The 15683-nt window shown below is 39.5% G+C and overlaps 1 protein-coding gene across 1 annotated transcript; it reads right to left on the bottom strand.

Moving 5' to 3' along the window:
- Nucleotides 1-2767: 2767 nt before the first annotated feature.
- LOC121994509 (non-classical arabinogalactan protein 30-like) lies at nucleotides 2768-3518 on the bottom strand. Its single transcript, XM_042548519.1, has one exon. It carries the CDS (start codon nucleotides 3467-3469, stop codon nucleotides 2942-2944), a length of 528 nt encoding a protein of 175 aa, XP_042404453.1. The 5' UTR covers nucleotides 3470-3518; the 3' UTR covers nucleotides 2768-2941.
- Between the last annotated feature and the right edge of the window lie 12165 nt (nucleotides 3519-15683).

Genomic DNA, 15683 nt, shown 5'->3' with positions numbered 1-15683 from the left:
CCGATTGCACCCATTTCAGTTTCTATGAATTTCTAAAATTACAAGGAGTGAAAATATGGTGTCCATTATTATTTTTGGCACTCTTAGTGGTGGACCAGAGGTTTTGAAAATCCTAAATCTCTCTTTATTTTTATTTTTATTTTTTTTATTTTTTGTTGTATCTAAGCCTGATATCTCCCATATCAGGCCCACATTGGGCTTGATATGGAGAGATATCAAGCCCACATTGGGCCTGATATGAAGAGATATTAGGCCCAACATGGGCATGATATCTCTTCATATCAAGCCTAAACAAAAAAAAAGGAAAAAAAAAAAGAGAAATTTAGGGTTTTTAAAAACCTCTGGTCCACCACTAAGCTTGCAAAATAATAAATCTACAGAAATAGAAATCTACAAAAATTGAAATGGGTGCATCGGAGCTTTCTAGGTCCATCGGTGGGTTTCGGCCAAAACCCACCGAAGGACCTAGAGACCTCAGATTACACTCATTTAGGTCCTGTGGATTTCTAAAATCGCAAGGAGTCCAAATATTGTGTCAATTATTTCTTTTATAGATGTTAACAAGCAAAATCAAAGAATCGGCATAAAAGCCCACGTTGGGCCTGATATGGAATCATATCAGGCCCAACGTGGGCCTGATATGGAATGATATCAGACCCACGTTGGATATGATTCCATATCAGGCCCAACGTGGGCTTTTATGCCGATTCTTTGATTTTGCTTGTTAACATCTATAAAAAGCCAAAAAAAAATAATGGACACCATATTTGAACTCCTTGTAATTTTAGAAATCCATAGAAACTGAAATGAGTGCAATCGGAGCTCTCTAGGTCCATCAGTGGGTTTTGACCGAAACCCACTGATCGACCTAGAAAGCTCCGATTGCACCCATTTCAGTTCCTGTGGATTTCTAAAATTGCAAGGAGTCTAAATATGGTGTCCATTATTTTTTTTGGCTTCTTCAAATGTATTAAAATGTGATTAAAGATTGACTAATGCTATTCCTATATTCTGCCGACAGAGGAGAGAGAGAAGTGAGAGAAATATAATGAAGAAAAGAAAAATAATAGGAAAAGTCAAATTATCAGGAGGGTAAAATAGGAAATGTTTTTAAAAAAGTACGCTCTTTGGTAAATACCAAAGTAATGTACGCCTTTTGATAAATTTAGATTTTTAAGTGCACCTTTTGATAAATTACCGAAAAGACATACATTATTTAAACTTTATATGTAATTTTGTTCCTGTATTCCGTACCAAAATGAGTACACAACACTGTGAGTTTCCCCAAAAATGTTTGACATTTGGCTTGTTCTCGTATATCTCAGTGTCAAATCGAAGACCCAGTTCTGAGTTAAACGTCTCCAAATGAGGCATATTGACTGTAGCAAGATTTTCTTATGAGATCAAAACATTGCATATTTTTAGCAGGAGGAAAGTTGGGTGCGTCGTAATAGACGATCGTGCAAACTGTTAAGACTGTTTATGGTAAATATTGGATTGTGTTCTTCCTATTATTTACAGGTATGATGGATGAGATATGGTCAGTAGTTCCTGCTATGCTTAAAACATACTCAGGCAGAAGAAGTAGATTAAATCATCCATTTTAATTAGATTAAATCGAGTCAATCCATTTAAAACATGCAAGGTTTTAGAAAACTTATTTTTTTTATTTTTTAATTCTCTTAGAAAATTTTCTTTGAAAATTTTTATCGAGGAAAACTGCTGCTTCCCTTGAGCAACTATCCAGTACTGGAACGACAAGCTTATATTGCAGGGGGAAAAAAGTTTTACAAGATTTCCTTTGAAAACTTTTACCGAGGAAAGAACTGCTGCTTCCCTCGAGTAACTCTTTCACTGACAGAGAGAGGAAAAAAACACAGAAGCATTATTAATCTTATTTGAAAGTTAGAGAGATGATATGCTAGACATATAATTCGGACGTCAATTAAAAGAAGATTTTAAATCTGACAAAAGGCTACGAAGGGAAGGAAAAATCGTCTTTGCGCATGTTCAAAAGAGCAAACGTTGGTCGGATGAGGAGTTATGTCATCTTAATTTTGACCGTATCGGCGTATAACATTCCGTATTAGTTATTATTATTATTATTTTTCAAATAATCGACAGAGGAATCTGTCTTGTCTTCATTCGTTGACCAGTCAAATCGAGTTGACAGAGCAGGCGAATCATTTATCCAATGCCATACTCCTGATCCACCTCATGCTCATTTCCCACATTTATCTTCTTCCTTCCTGGTTAATTCGTCTCTATCTACTCGCGTTTTTATTTTAAGCCACACTTCGCTGGTGGCGTGACAACGCACTTAACCCCATCATGATATGCACAAATCTAGTTGATGGTGGCTCTAACCTTCTATTATTTATACTTAAACAAATAAATTGCTTTTTGTAGGTAACCATACACAATGCATACTTTACGTATCCACCACAGTCAACACGATCCACATTCCAAAGTCGGATGAGTGCGTTTTGTCGCAGTGCTTGCAAACCCGTTCATCTGGCCGTGATTATTCCAATTAACTAAGACCATTTTGGAAAAAAAAAGTGATTTTTTTTCCTTTCTCAAAAGTTGTCTTTAGTTAAGTCTTAATATAATCTATTGTTTGTATTTATAAAGTGTCGCGGCTTGTCAGAGTCTTGGAGATTGGAAAAAAAAACTGAAAGACGAAGCACGCCTGAACGTGACACCCATTTAGGACTTCCTCAGACAGATACAGTTTGACATTTAATTTTCGAATTTATCTCTCGGTAAAAAATTTGAAAATTCTGATGGTAAAGTATTCGATAACAATATTATTATTTTGGCACTCAGATATGCCCCATGAACAGCGTTTGTAACTGACAGTTACATGCATGATCTATCATTTCAAGACGATTCAAAAAATTGAAACCTTAAACTATCACAGAGAAGATTAATTAATTAGCTAATCGCTCGATTGGGATTGCGTGGAGGTCTTGGGCGGGCAGTGCGGCGGCCGGAAGGCCAGCGGCCCGGCCGCGTAGACGTCGATGTCGGCGTACTGCCCCGGGACGGTGGTGTTCTGGAATCGGAGAGGCGCCCCTTGCAGGCCTCCGTTGACGTCGGTGGCGGCGCTGCAACGTTGGTCCGGCGACTCCAGGAGGCGCGCGCCGCACGCCTCCGCGGGGTCGAAGTATCCGCCGCGCATCGTCGTCGTGAAAAGCTCCGCGAACACGTAGCCGTTTTTGTCCGCCTTGGCCGCCCGGTAGAGCACCACCCGGCCCCGGTGGTCCCGGCACGTCACCACCAGCCTCGCCCCCGGCAGAGGCCGGGCCCCCGACAGATCCCACGTGCCCACGCTCCCGCAGCCCTGGCAGCTCACCAGCCCTTCCATCGCCACGATCACCTTCTTGCTGATCTCCTCCGCCTCGGCCGTCGTAGCCGCCGCCAACACCGCCGCCGCCAGCACCGCGCACCAAATCTTAGTCGCCATACGATCTACCGAAACGAAGGACAAATGCTCCCTTCCATCGAAAGGCAGGTGCCGCGGATTATAACGACAAACACGATCGATCCGGTTCATACTCTGAACCCGGTTCATAAATAGAAGGACAAAGAACCAAAATTGTTAGGGAAATTTTCACTGTACCACCAAATGATAAGATATTTCAAGTAACTATACACTACCCCAGAGTTTATCCCTTATGATCGATCATTTTCTTGATTATACAATATATTGACTTTGTGGGGGCAAACTGAAAATACCACTAGACTCTTTAGTTGGTGGAAGGCGAATTTGGTTTAGAATAAAAATTGAGTGATTCCTAAGTAACACACTTTTTTTCAAAATAAAAAAAAAAGGAAGAAGAATAGATGGAGAAATTTAGTAAGTGGGTTATGGCCAGTTTAGCGTTGATTCATGGGGTTCAATGGCGTCAGTTGTGGCGCATATTAATGTCTCTGAGCCAAACGCATCACTGTCGAGCGTCGACCGGTCGATTGCTTTACCATTAATTCATAATGGCGACGCTTGCGAAGGGATGGTCCTTCTTCCATTTTTAAAACACAAAAGAAAAGTGTTTTTTTTCTTGTTATGGCATAAAGGTTTAAGTAAGCCCATACAATTAAATATATATTCATGTGATGGAATCCTTCGACCCCGTGAAGCTATGCTGAGTTGTTAATTAAAGTTAAAATGGATCAGATGTGACCCGAAGGATAAAGGCCGGATAAGATTTAAATTTGATCGAGTTTACTCTGTACACTCGTTTTCAAAAATATAATTTGTCTGGAGACATAATCTGTCGAAAGACAAGACATTATTTTGTCTCGCTCTCAAATCCCGGCTCGTCCTTGCTCAGCCTTGGTCGGCAATTTCATCCGTGTCTCAATCTTAAATTTCAACATTATTTTTGTCTCGATCTTAGTCGCTAATATCCTACATGCCTCAATCTCAGGTCTCGACGTCATTCATGTTCCAGTTAGTCGTTGACATCTTTCGCACTCAATTTCAAGTCCTAACATCACACTTTTGACATAGGGCAAGATATTAATTATCTTGCGGACTGACGAGAAGAGAAAATTGAGGAAAAGATAAGAAGAGGAATCTTCAAAAGGAAACTTTTTATTAAAACTAGAGAATTAATTTCTCAACCTATAAACATAACTCTTATATAGACTACAACCTAAGACTTAAATAAGAAAAGAAATTATAATTAACATATTTTAATTCCAATTTTATAAAGAAAGAAAATATATTTGCATCCGAAAATAAAAATAATTAACTTAACTATCTTAATTCAAATCAAGACACAGATTAAATCTTTTCTAAAAAAATATCAGAAATATGAAAATTACCTTAAATATCAAAAAATAAAAATAAAAATACTAAACGGTTTAAATGGTAGAATTTAGGGCTAAAAAATTGATGGTTACGATTTTACTGATAACAAACGTAGGTTTTCAAATTCTGCACGTGTGACGACAGACAAAGTCTGATTCCGAGTCCCTAGTTAAAAGTTATGTCCGTTTGAAATTTAAAGTTTCATATTGGGCTTCAACAGGGGTTGGGCCTGCATTAGTATCCCCCACTTGAAAAGAATTCACCCTCGAATTCAGATTAACTTCATTAGCAACCATTGAATAAGGAGTTAGGTGATTCACATTGAAGACATCAGAAGTCTTTAGATGTCCAGGAAGGTGCAATCTGTAGGCATTGTCGTTAATCTTTTGTAATATCTCACATGATTCAATTTTTCGATCCTTTAGCTTTTTATAATCTCCAATAGGGAAACGATCACGAGTTAATATAGTCAAACAAAATCTCCAATCTGAAAAAGCATCTAATGTGTCATCGACCCGAGCTTTATACTTAGTATTGCTTTCCATAATTACCTGTTTTATCTGCTCATGAATACCTCGAAGATGGTCTGTCATCTCATCTTCTTTAGGACTAATTTGCCCTACACGTGGAACTGGGGCTAAGTGTTGATGCATATTGCATTAATAATAATATTTTGATGTATAACAAATAGGCTAAAGTTAGATGTTGTTTGCCTAACCTTTTACCAAGTGTGCGGACTTGATGGGTCTAGAGGACCGAAACACCCGGAGGGAGTCCGGGTGTCTGGAGGTGGATAAACTTCGAAGATGAAGTTTCGATAAGAGCTCGCCATGTCAGCACAAACAAAATACCCAAGAGGGGATCCAGGGGCTCGGGCAGGGCTATAAAAAGAATACTTCGACCAGCAGCTTCAATACAACAATTGCAACAACTTTTGTACTTGTGCGCTGCTCCGAAAAGGTCTCCAGAATATCAAAAAGTTGCTCCGACAAGCTACGCTCAAATCTGCGACAAATGATATTCACCCCCTTTAGTGTCTTTACGATCAACACTAAGTCTAGAACTCCTGGTGGATTCCGACTATAGACAATCTCAAAAGGATTCAATCTTGTGGTCCTATTTTTGATCTATTGTAGGCAAGCTCTGCTTGAGGTAATGCTAGTTCCACTGCTTTGGTTTAGTTCCTGTAAAGTATCTCAGAAGATTGCCTAGACTCCGATTCGCCACCTCGGTTTGTCCATCTGTCCGAGGATGGTAAGCATTACTAAAGTTTAACTGTGTTCCTAATCTCCCCCATAAGCTCTTCCAGAAGTGACTTATGAATTTGGTATATCGATCTGAAGTCATTGACCGAGGAATGCCATGTAAACGCATGATCTCCTTAAAGTAAAGATGACAATCCAAGTAGCATCCATAGTCTTCCTGCAAATTACAAAATGTGTCATCTTTGAGAATCTGTCAACAACAACAAGAATTGAGTCTGAGGTTCGTTGGATGCAGGGTAATTCCAATTCGAAATCTATGCTAACATTGAGCTAAAGAGAATTAGGAAACTGATAGGGGAGTGTACAAGTCTGCATTGGTTAGAACCCCTTAGACCGTTGGTATACAGAACATCGATCAATAAAGTGAGCCACATCATTAGTTAACTTGGGCCAATATAAATTGGCAAAGATGAAGGCTAATGTCTTATCACGTCCAAAGTACTCCTCATTTTGAAGCTCGCTCATAATCTGCTGCCTTAGAGAACAGTATGGAATGCACAACTACAACCCATGAAATAAATAACCATTATGCAAAATAAAATCATGTTGATCGGTAACCATCATGTATCTCCTAGAATATCCTTCTGAATGATAGGTCAGTTGTATACATATCTGGAAAATTTTCAAAGTCTGCAACTCTAGTACTTATGGTGGTGAGTAATGAAGAATGCCAACTCAGGGTATCTACGACACGGTTCAGACTTCTAACTTGGTGCCTTAGTGTAAAGGTGAACTCTTGCAAGTAAGCCACCTATTTGGCAATTGGCATGCCACCTGCTCTAGGTTGTGTTGACCATTGATATATACCTTAATGCTTCATAATCAGTGAACAAGAAGAATTCCTTCTATACTAGGTAGTGTCGCCAATGCTTCAAGGACTGCGCAATGACATAGAACTTCAAGTCATAGGTTAAATAAATTTTTTTTTTTTGACCCTGAGAGCTTCTCGCTGAAGAAAGCAACTAATTGCCCAAATTGACTCAGAACACCTCCGATACTTATGACGGATGTATCACAGTTGATCACGAATAATCTATCAAAATTAGAAAGAGCCAAAACTGATGCTTCGGTCATCCTTTGTTTGACCAGTTGAAATCTAGCCTCTGCTTCTTCAGACCACTTGATATCCCTTTCCTTAGGACACTCGTTGATAGGAGTAAATAGAGTGCTAAAATTTCTGATGAACCAGTGGTAGAAAGAAGCTAAGCCATGTAAACTTTTGCCATCGTGCAAGGTACTCGGTTGAGGCCACTCAAGGACTGCATTTATCTTTATTTAATCTACATATATACCATCAGTAAACACAATAGAGCCGAGAAAAGTTATCGATATAGTAAAGAAAGAGCACTTTTCTTGTTTACAAATAATCACTCTATTTTCAACTTTTCGAAGATGCCACGACGATGATTGAAGTGTGATGCTCATATCAGACTATAAACGAAGATGTCGTCAAAGTAAACCTCCATAAACTTTCTTATAAATAGTCGTAAAATCTTATGCATAAACCTCATGAAGGTACTGGGAGCATTGGACAATAAAAAAGACATGACTATCCACTCACATAGCTCATGTTGCGTCTTGAATGCCGTCTTCCATTTATCATCAAGCCTTATTCTGATTTAGTGGTATCCTCTTTTAAGATCATTTTTTTAGAAAACTTTAAAACTGAATAAATCCAACATGTCATCCAAGCAGGGATTAGAAACTTGTACTTTACTGTAATCTTGTTGATGACTCTGCTATCAACACACATACGCTACGAGCCATCCTTCTTTGGTACTAGTAGAGCAGGAGCTGCATAGCGGCTCATGCTCTCTCGGATGTGTCCCTTTTCAAGCAACTCCACTATATGATGTTGCAATTCTTCTGCTTCTTTAGGGCTAAGGCAATAAGCTAACCGATTAGGCAAACTCGCCCATGGAATAACGTCAATCTGATGCTGGATATCTCACATAGGCGGTAGCCCAAAAGAAAGATCCTTCGACATCAGCTCATCAAAATTCACTAATAGTTGATGTACTTGGCTGGTAACTCAGTATCTATGGTCAGAGCAATGCTTTGACATGGTAGCAAAGATATACAACTCCTTACTCCACTTCATCTAAAAACCTGGATATAGAAAACATATTAGTATTTTTAGCTATCAGAATTAGAGTAGTTCCTTTCCGCTAGGGCCCCAACACAATTTTTTCTCCCTTAACGTTAAGTGTATATGTATTCTTTTGCCCATCATGAACAACACTGTGATCATACTGCCAAGGTTGCCCCAACAATACATGATATACATCTATGACCACCACATCACATCAAACACTATCAAAATATTTGCTAATTAAAAAGGAAACGAGACATCGTCGGTCAACTGTTACCTAGCTTTCTTTATTCAGCCAAGTTAACTTGTAGAGTTTAGGATGACGATCAATCTTTAATTATAATTTCTGGATAACCTCTGAGGATATTATATTCTCACAACTGCTGTCGTCGATACTCATCTTGTAGACTTTACCTATGATGTTGTAGGTAGTATGAAAAATATTGGTTTTCAATCAATTATCCCTTGAATCACCCTTTATAGTCAACAGAATCTTATGAAAGGACAAAGTCTCATGATTATTGCCATAAATCACTTCGTCAGATGCTTCATACATTGAATTGCCAATTGTCGTTGTATCTTCTATTACTTCTTCCCCGATCAACAAGTTTTTGCCTTTCAGATAAGTAGAAGAGGGCTTCCTGCATTGGTGCGCCATATGTCCTTGTTCACCACATTGATAATATCTAACAAGAGCCTTAGAGTAAACCTATGGTTACCATTGCAGTGGTCGTTGTGATGGTTACTACGGTGGTTGCTGCTGTGAATGACAAGAATTTTGAGGGCGAGCTGGCCGATTGTTCTGGTCGTCTCTCCCCATTGATTTCTTGTTTTGTTGCTTTTTAGCCGCCAGTGCACCCTGAAAGGCCTTTGACACAATCGAGAGTGAATGAAGATTGATGACATCTTGCAAGGCCAAGCATAGACCCCCTAAGTAACGTGCTAGCTGCTGCTCCTCAGTCTTAGATAGGTCATTTTTGGCCACCAGTTGGAAAAACTCTTCTATATATTGTAAAATTCCAGAAAATTCCCTTATTGGACATTTTTCGGGAATTTTTCGGAGCTCGTATGGACGAGTTAACGGGGATAAGAACGGGGCCCGGGAAAGCCTGTTTAGGCTACCCCATTTAGGCGAGGAAAAATTATTTATTTTCTTTTCCTTTTTATTTGTTTTTCTTTTCTCTTTTATTCCTCTCCCCGACGCCGTTCCCTTCTTCTCCCCCGACCCCGAGCCGCACCCTCTCCTTGCCCTAACCGCCGACGTGCCCTAACCGCCGGCCACTCGGCGGTTCTTCTCCTTCCTCTTCTCCTCTTCCTTTGCCAGCACAAACCACTCGCGGAGCATCTCAACGCTGCCGACTTCTGCCGAGCCTCTTCTCTCTCGGGTCTTTGTCGAGCCGCCTTCTCTACCCGACAGCGACGCCGCCGCACGGGACAGCGCCGGCGACTCTCGAGCCAACGCAGCCGAGGACCCGACTCTAGCCTCTGCCCCGACTCCAGCGATGCCGTCCCTGTGCCCTAGTTCACCACCGCCGGCCCTTCTCCTAGCCTCCAGCCGCTGTGTCTAGCATTTGTTTGACATCAGTTCTTCCCGTTGTGCCCTAACCGAACTCCTTCCACTTCTGCCGACTCCTCCCTCTTCCTCATCTGATCCTTCAGATACTTTCACATCATCAGTTGCCGGAAGAGAGGATATCGAGTAGGTAAGCCTTATTGGGCATTTGGGATTTGATTACTTTGGTTTTTGCCTAATTTGGGAGTTTGGTATCAGAATTCTAATTTTGTTAATGGGAAGTTCTGGACTTAGGTTAATGTTGGCTGTGGATTCAAGCATCACCATTTGTAGGGCGTTAATTGGGTTTCCAGCAGTTACTCGGTTCTGATAGCCTCTCCATTCAGTGGCTACTGGTTCCTACGACGACTGTGAATCTAGGTAAGATGTAGGGTAACAGATCCTTGTTGTAAATGAGAAGTGTTAGCAAGAATTGTTAACTTGGGTACATGTGTTTGTTTGGGCAGCAACCTTTTGATTTACAGTAACAATTTATCTTTGCTAGCAGTAAAGTTTTGTTTTCCAGCAGCATCTTGGTCCAGCAGCAGTAAGGTAAGGGTTTAGTTTATGGATTGAGTTGGCACACTCTTGATACATGTTGTTTTAGGTATGAAATGATACATACATAATTTGGTATAGGGTGATTTAGGTACATTTCGATACATGATAAATTAGAGTCATGTTTCGAATTTGATATTAGTTATATATAACATATGTAATGGATAAATTACATATGTGATGTAAGTTAGTGATTAGGGGATTTGATTTGGCCAACTAATTTATACGTGAGTAGCTAAATCTGTATATTGTGACACAGGACTTTGACGCGAGACGGGTATCTCGACGTCGTGTTTGGACCATATTGGACTTGTTGATTGGAGGCGGGTACTTTTGACTTATTGTCTTTGATATGCTTAGTAATTAAATTAACAAGATGCATTAATTGTGTTTCTTACTTGTTTCGGTTAATCACTGCCCAATACATGCTACCTGTTGATTGATTGTTTGTTTACATCTTGTATGAATATGTACCTGATTCCACATGCTCATGGGTAGTGATATAACCATATTTTACCATGTCAGGACCTAGGTTTGATACCTTATAGAATCAGATACCTTGATATGATTCATTCGCTTTGGTGCACATTATGATATGTCCAGAGATTGGGTTAGTATATTACCATGTTTAGTGACATGCACCATTCGCATGATTGCATGCTGAGTGATTGATTGCTCCTTTATTGTCGAGCACTTTGCCAGTTTCATCACTGTTCGGTGCTCCGTTGTGACGCTCATGGGTAGCGAGATACAGCGTGGTAGCACGTCAGTTTGACTCTTCCGGTGCTCCGTTGATCCGCTCAGGGGTAGTGTGACGCAGCGTGTAGCACGTTAGAGATTCCTCCCCGTCATAGCGTACCGGGAGTTGAGAGCATTGCGCTCCCCCATTTATGATTTGGGGTAGGAGTACGTATGTACTCCGACAGCATCCCGTCCACTCGATCACTGCACGGTTGTCACAGCCCTACCCACTCGGTCCCACTGTTGATGTGAGTCGGCTGACTGGCGTCAGGGGTGACCATGACATCGGCATCATATGCATGATGCATTTATTGTTTGTGTTTGTGTTTGTTGCACTTATATGCTGCACATTGCTTGGATACCTTGATTGACATGCATACAGGTCTTCTATACCTTTCGGACTGTTTGTCCTTTTACCGGGTCCTGGTTAGTACAGTTTCTCTCCTGCTTACTTCAGTTTGGTATTTACCTTTATTCATCAGGAGACTGTACGCATGATTAGTGCTAGGTGTTATTTCTTTACTTTGCATATCAACTGTACCTGCTGAGTGTTGGACTCACCCCGCCTCCATTGTTGTTATTTTCAGGTTGATGCTGTCAGGAGGGAGTTCCAGTCGCTAGTCCCCACTGCACGTAGTGCTACTCCGCTGCTGGTTTTTGAGTTGTTTCATTTTAGCTTTTCGCTATCAGACTTTATTTTAGTTTTGTTTTGGATTTTTCATATGGATATTGTATGGAATCCTTTCGTTTGATGGACCTTTGATATGATTTGGATTTTATTCTACTATATGCCTGCCTGGATGGCAGAAGAGGTGGGTTCGTCGGTTTTGAGCTTTACGAGTGTAGTGGAGTAGGGTGGATTTCGAGTCAGAGTTTTATTGTTTTGTTTACTATTTTATTAACTGCATGGTTGTGACAGCCAGAGGCTGAATACTTATATAAACTGCGTGGTGATTGGTTTTATTTACTGTTATTATTCCAGCCGCCTGTGGCTGAGGTATTTATGTATGTAGAAAGTTTCAGATTGTCCGTCGTACAGGGGAGATGCTGCCGAAATTTCTTCGGACAGGGACTCCTCTGGGGCGTGACATATATTCGTTGACCAATCTCATGCCCTATCTTAACGAGTGAAGTAGCATGAGAAGGAAGTGTTCCTTCATGCTTTCTTTCATTTCTTCTAGACTGTTATTTGGGATTTACCTTGTTTGTCCCGATAGTGCCGTATCTGTTCCTACCATGCTGATGCTTGCCCTTTAAGTCTGATGACAATTAACTTCACTTTCATCCTATCTAGAATTTGCTTGTAGTCAAAGATCGGCTCTACTTCCTTGATCCAATCAATGAATTCCTTTGCTCGCAACGAACTAGAAAATTCGGGCAGATCCCGAAATCTGAAGTCTTGATTAGGTTCCTCTCATCCACGGTGGTCTTAAGGTGAGTCCCGCTGATGATATGAGTTCTCGAAGTAAGACTCATATCTACAATCTGAAATCTCATGATCTTCGGTTAAATTTGCAATTTGCTTCTGTAAATCCTCAATTGTCATTATGTCTCGGATGCTATGATCATTGTGCACAACTTCCTCCCCTAAAGCATGTTTGTTGTTGCGAATGTGACTATGACTACGACGACCCATCGTTGGATTTGTTGATAATCTTCTTGTTCTCTGATACCAACTGGTACCGAGCAGGATAACGATTATCCTACGGGCTGATAATAAGAAGAAAAATGAGGAGAATACAAGAAGAGGAACCTTCAAGAAGAAACTTTTATTAAAACTAGAGGATTAATTCCTCAACATCATGACTCTTACGTATTGTTTGGGAGGAGGTGAGGGAAGGGTAAAGAAGGGGAAGGGAAACTTAAAACCCAATTTGGGAGGAAGTGAACTACGGAAAGGAAAGGTAAGGAAGGGTATGCTTTAACATTCTTTATCCATGAAACGAAATAATTTCTTACACTCTGATTTGGGGGTGTAAGGAAGGGTAAGAGAAATTAAAAAAATTATGTTCCAATTTTATCTCTGTTTTATTATATTAATTCTAAAAATCTTTGTTTTAGATATTCTTTGCGTCACGATGAAAAATACTCGCATCGCCTGACTTGTACCACCCAACGCTTGCACTCCATTGATGATACCACCCACTTTGACGTTGACACCGACTTCGATGCCGACACCAACTTTGACCTTGACTTCGATGTCAATGCTGATTTTGTCGCTGACGTCGACATCGACGCCAATGCCAACGCAACTTTAATAAATGAGCTACAATTGCTTGAATGCGTAAGTCTTAACTAATAAATATATACATAATGTATTGGATTTTTGAACGCGTGTGTTTTTAATAAAAATGAGGGTAATTTTATAACTTTATATATTTAACACAGTAACACATGTTAAACCTTCCCTCCCTCTTAAATAAGGAAAATATAAATACTTTAATTTCCTTTCCTTTCTCTCCGTTCCCCTCCTTTCTCCAATTCTATTAATAAACTTTCGCTCACCCCATCTAAATAGAGGGTTATATAGACCATAACCTAAGACTTAAATAAGGAAATAAATTATAATTATCAAATCTTAATTCTAATATTGTAAAGAAAGAAAATAGATTTTTATTCGAAAAGAAAAATAATTAACTTAATGATCTTAACTCAAATCAAGATGCGGATCAAGACAAATCCTCTAAAAAAATACTAGAAATATGAAAATTACCCTAAATACCTAAAAAATAAAAATTACAAAAAATAACAAAATGACCGTAAAAAGGGTTTAAACTGCGGAATTTGCGGTTGGAAATTTGACGGTTATGGTTTCACCGGTAACACATATAGGTTTTCGAATTCTGCACGTAGTACGATAGACAAAGCCTTATTTCGAGTCCTGCGGGAAAAGTTATGTCCGTTTGAAGTTTAAAGTGTCATGTTAAGCTTCAATAAGGGTTGAGCCTGCATCAACTTCTCTTGCCCTTAGTCTTTGACATCTTTCACGTCTCAGTCTGAAGTCTTGACACCACACTTCTCTTGGCCTTAATCGTCGACATCTATGTTTTAGCCTCAAATCTTGACATACTCTCAGTCTCAGTCGTCAACATCCTCCATGCCTTAGTTTTCGATCCGAGCATCATCTCTGTCTCGACCTAAGTCACCGACATCCTCCTTATCTCGGCTTCAGTTGTTGACTTCATTTCTCCTTGTGGCCACTCAACGCCGATGTCACTTCGTCGTCCATCCTCAGATCAAGCCCACACTAAACCCCCAATGATGAGATTGCTTTTCCTTGAACATGAAAACAACAATGATAAATATTTCAGAACACGTGATACCGAGTGAATGGAGAAGTGGTTATGTGATTGTCAGATTTAATTTCTTAAATACCATCCTTTAAACACGTGACACTTAATAGATGAAGAAACATATAACAATTGTTAGATTTGGTCTCTTTATTGGCTCTGATGTAGAGATGCTTTTCTGACACTACATAAATCTTAGAGGAGATGAGCACCAGAGAACTCTTTGGCTAATACTCTCTTCTCTCTCCGGTTACCATCAAAGTCTTGCACCTTTTTCTTTTTCTTACTTCTGCATTAAGTTCATACCTTAAGCAAACACTAATTTAAGCATCAAAGTATCTCTCCCTTGCATCAGTCTATCCCTTTATTGAAGTACGTTTGAGTTCTCCTCATCCTCTTCACATACAATTTCTAAAGAGCGCACATATTAGATTATTTATTGACTTATAATTTGATCATCCACGTATTTAACCGGAACGTATTAATGAATTAGGAACTCAATAAGTTTCTCTCTTCGTCTGGGATTTTGTTTACATGCATGAATCCGTCCTATGAATCATTAATTACCCGACTCATTTTAAGCGAATGACATGCGTGCACGATATTCATGCCTTGGATTGGGGTAGGGCAGGGATTAAATAGCATTGCGAACTTGGACGTGGATGGGACGACAGAAAACGACGACACAATTCTTAATTATGTTATTATATATATTCAAGATAATGTGGAGATAATCCACATCGAGATAAACAGGTGGCAGATCTACTTGACTGAAACACTCCAAAGATGATGAACATAAAATACGATGCTTTAATTTGTCGACTAAATTATTTTACCTTTTTATTTAGATAATTTTTTACAACTATTATATGTTCCATCGTTCTTTCTAATCGGATAAAAATGACACGCTGTACTAAATATTGAAGCTTCATACCTTTTATATGAATTTTTTATTTTTTATTTTTTTTGCCTTGCAATTGAACTGATAAATGAAATCCAATTCAATTGATATATTTTTTTTATCAAACCGATTAAATCAGCTGATTGGACAAAACTCGATTCGTCATTAACGATTCTTTTGTGACAATCAGTTTAATAAATTGATACAGGATTATGAATGGATCCAAATATGATGTGACAATTAAAATAAGGTGAGATGACAATGTAAGCAAAATGGAGATGACAGTCAAAGGATCACTCTCAATATAGCTTAACTTCTCACCTAGTGCTAGGGCTCCCAATTTAAGGATGACTGGTCCTAAAGTCAATCAGACCTAGGAGACCCAATGTTTTACTCTACTGACACTAAATGTATATTCGGCTGTCTAGCTTAGCTCCTCCATTTTCAAAGTATATATATCTCCAT

The sequence above is a fragment of the Zingiber officinale genome, chromosome 6A (assembly GCF_018446385.1).
Source record: "Zingiber officinale cultivar Zhangliang chromosome 6A, Zo_v1.1, whole genome shotgun sequence".
Lineage (NCBI taxonomy): Eukaryota > Viridiplantae > Streptophyta > Magnoliopsida > Zingiberales > Zingiberaceae > Zingiber > Zingiber officinale.
This window is presented reverse-complemented; position numbering and strand designations above follow the sequence as displayed.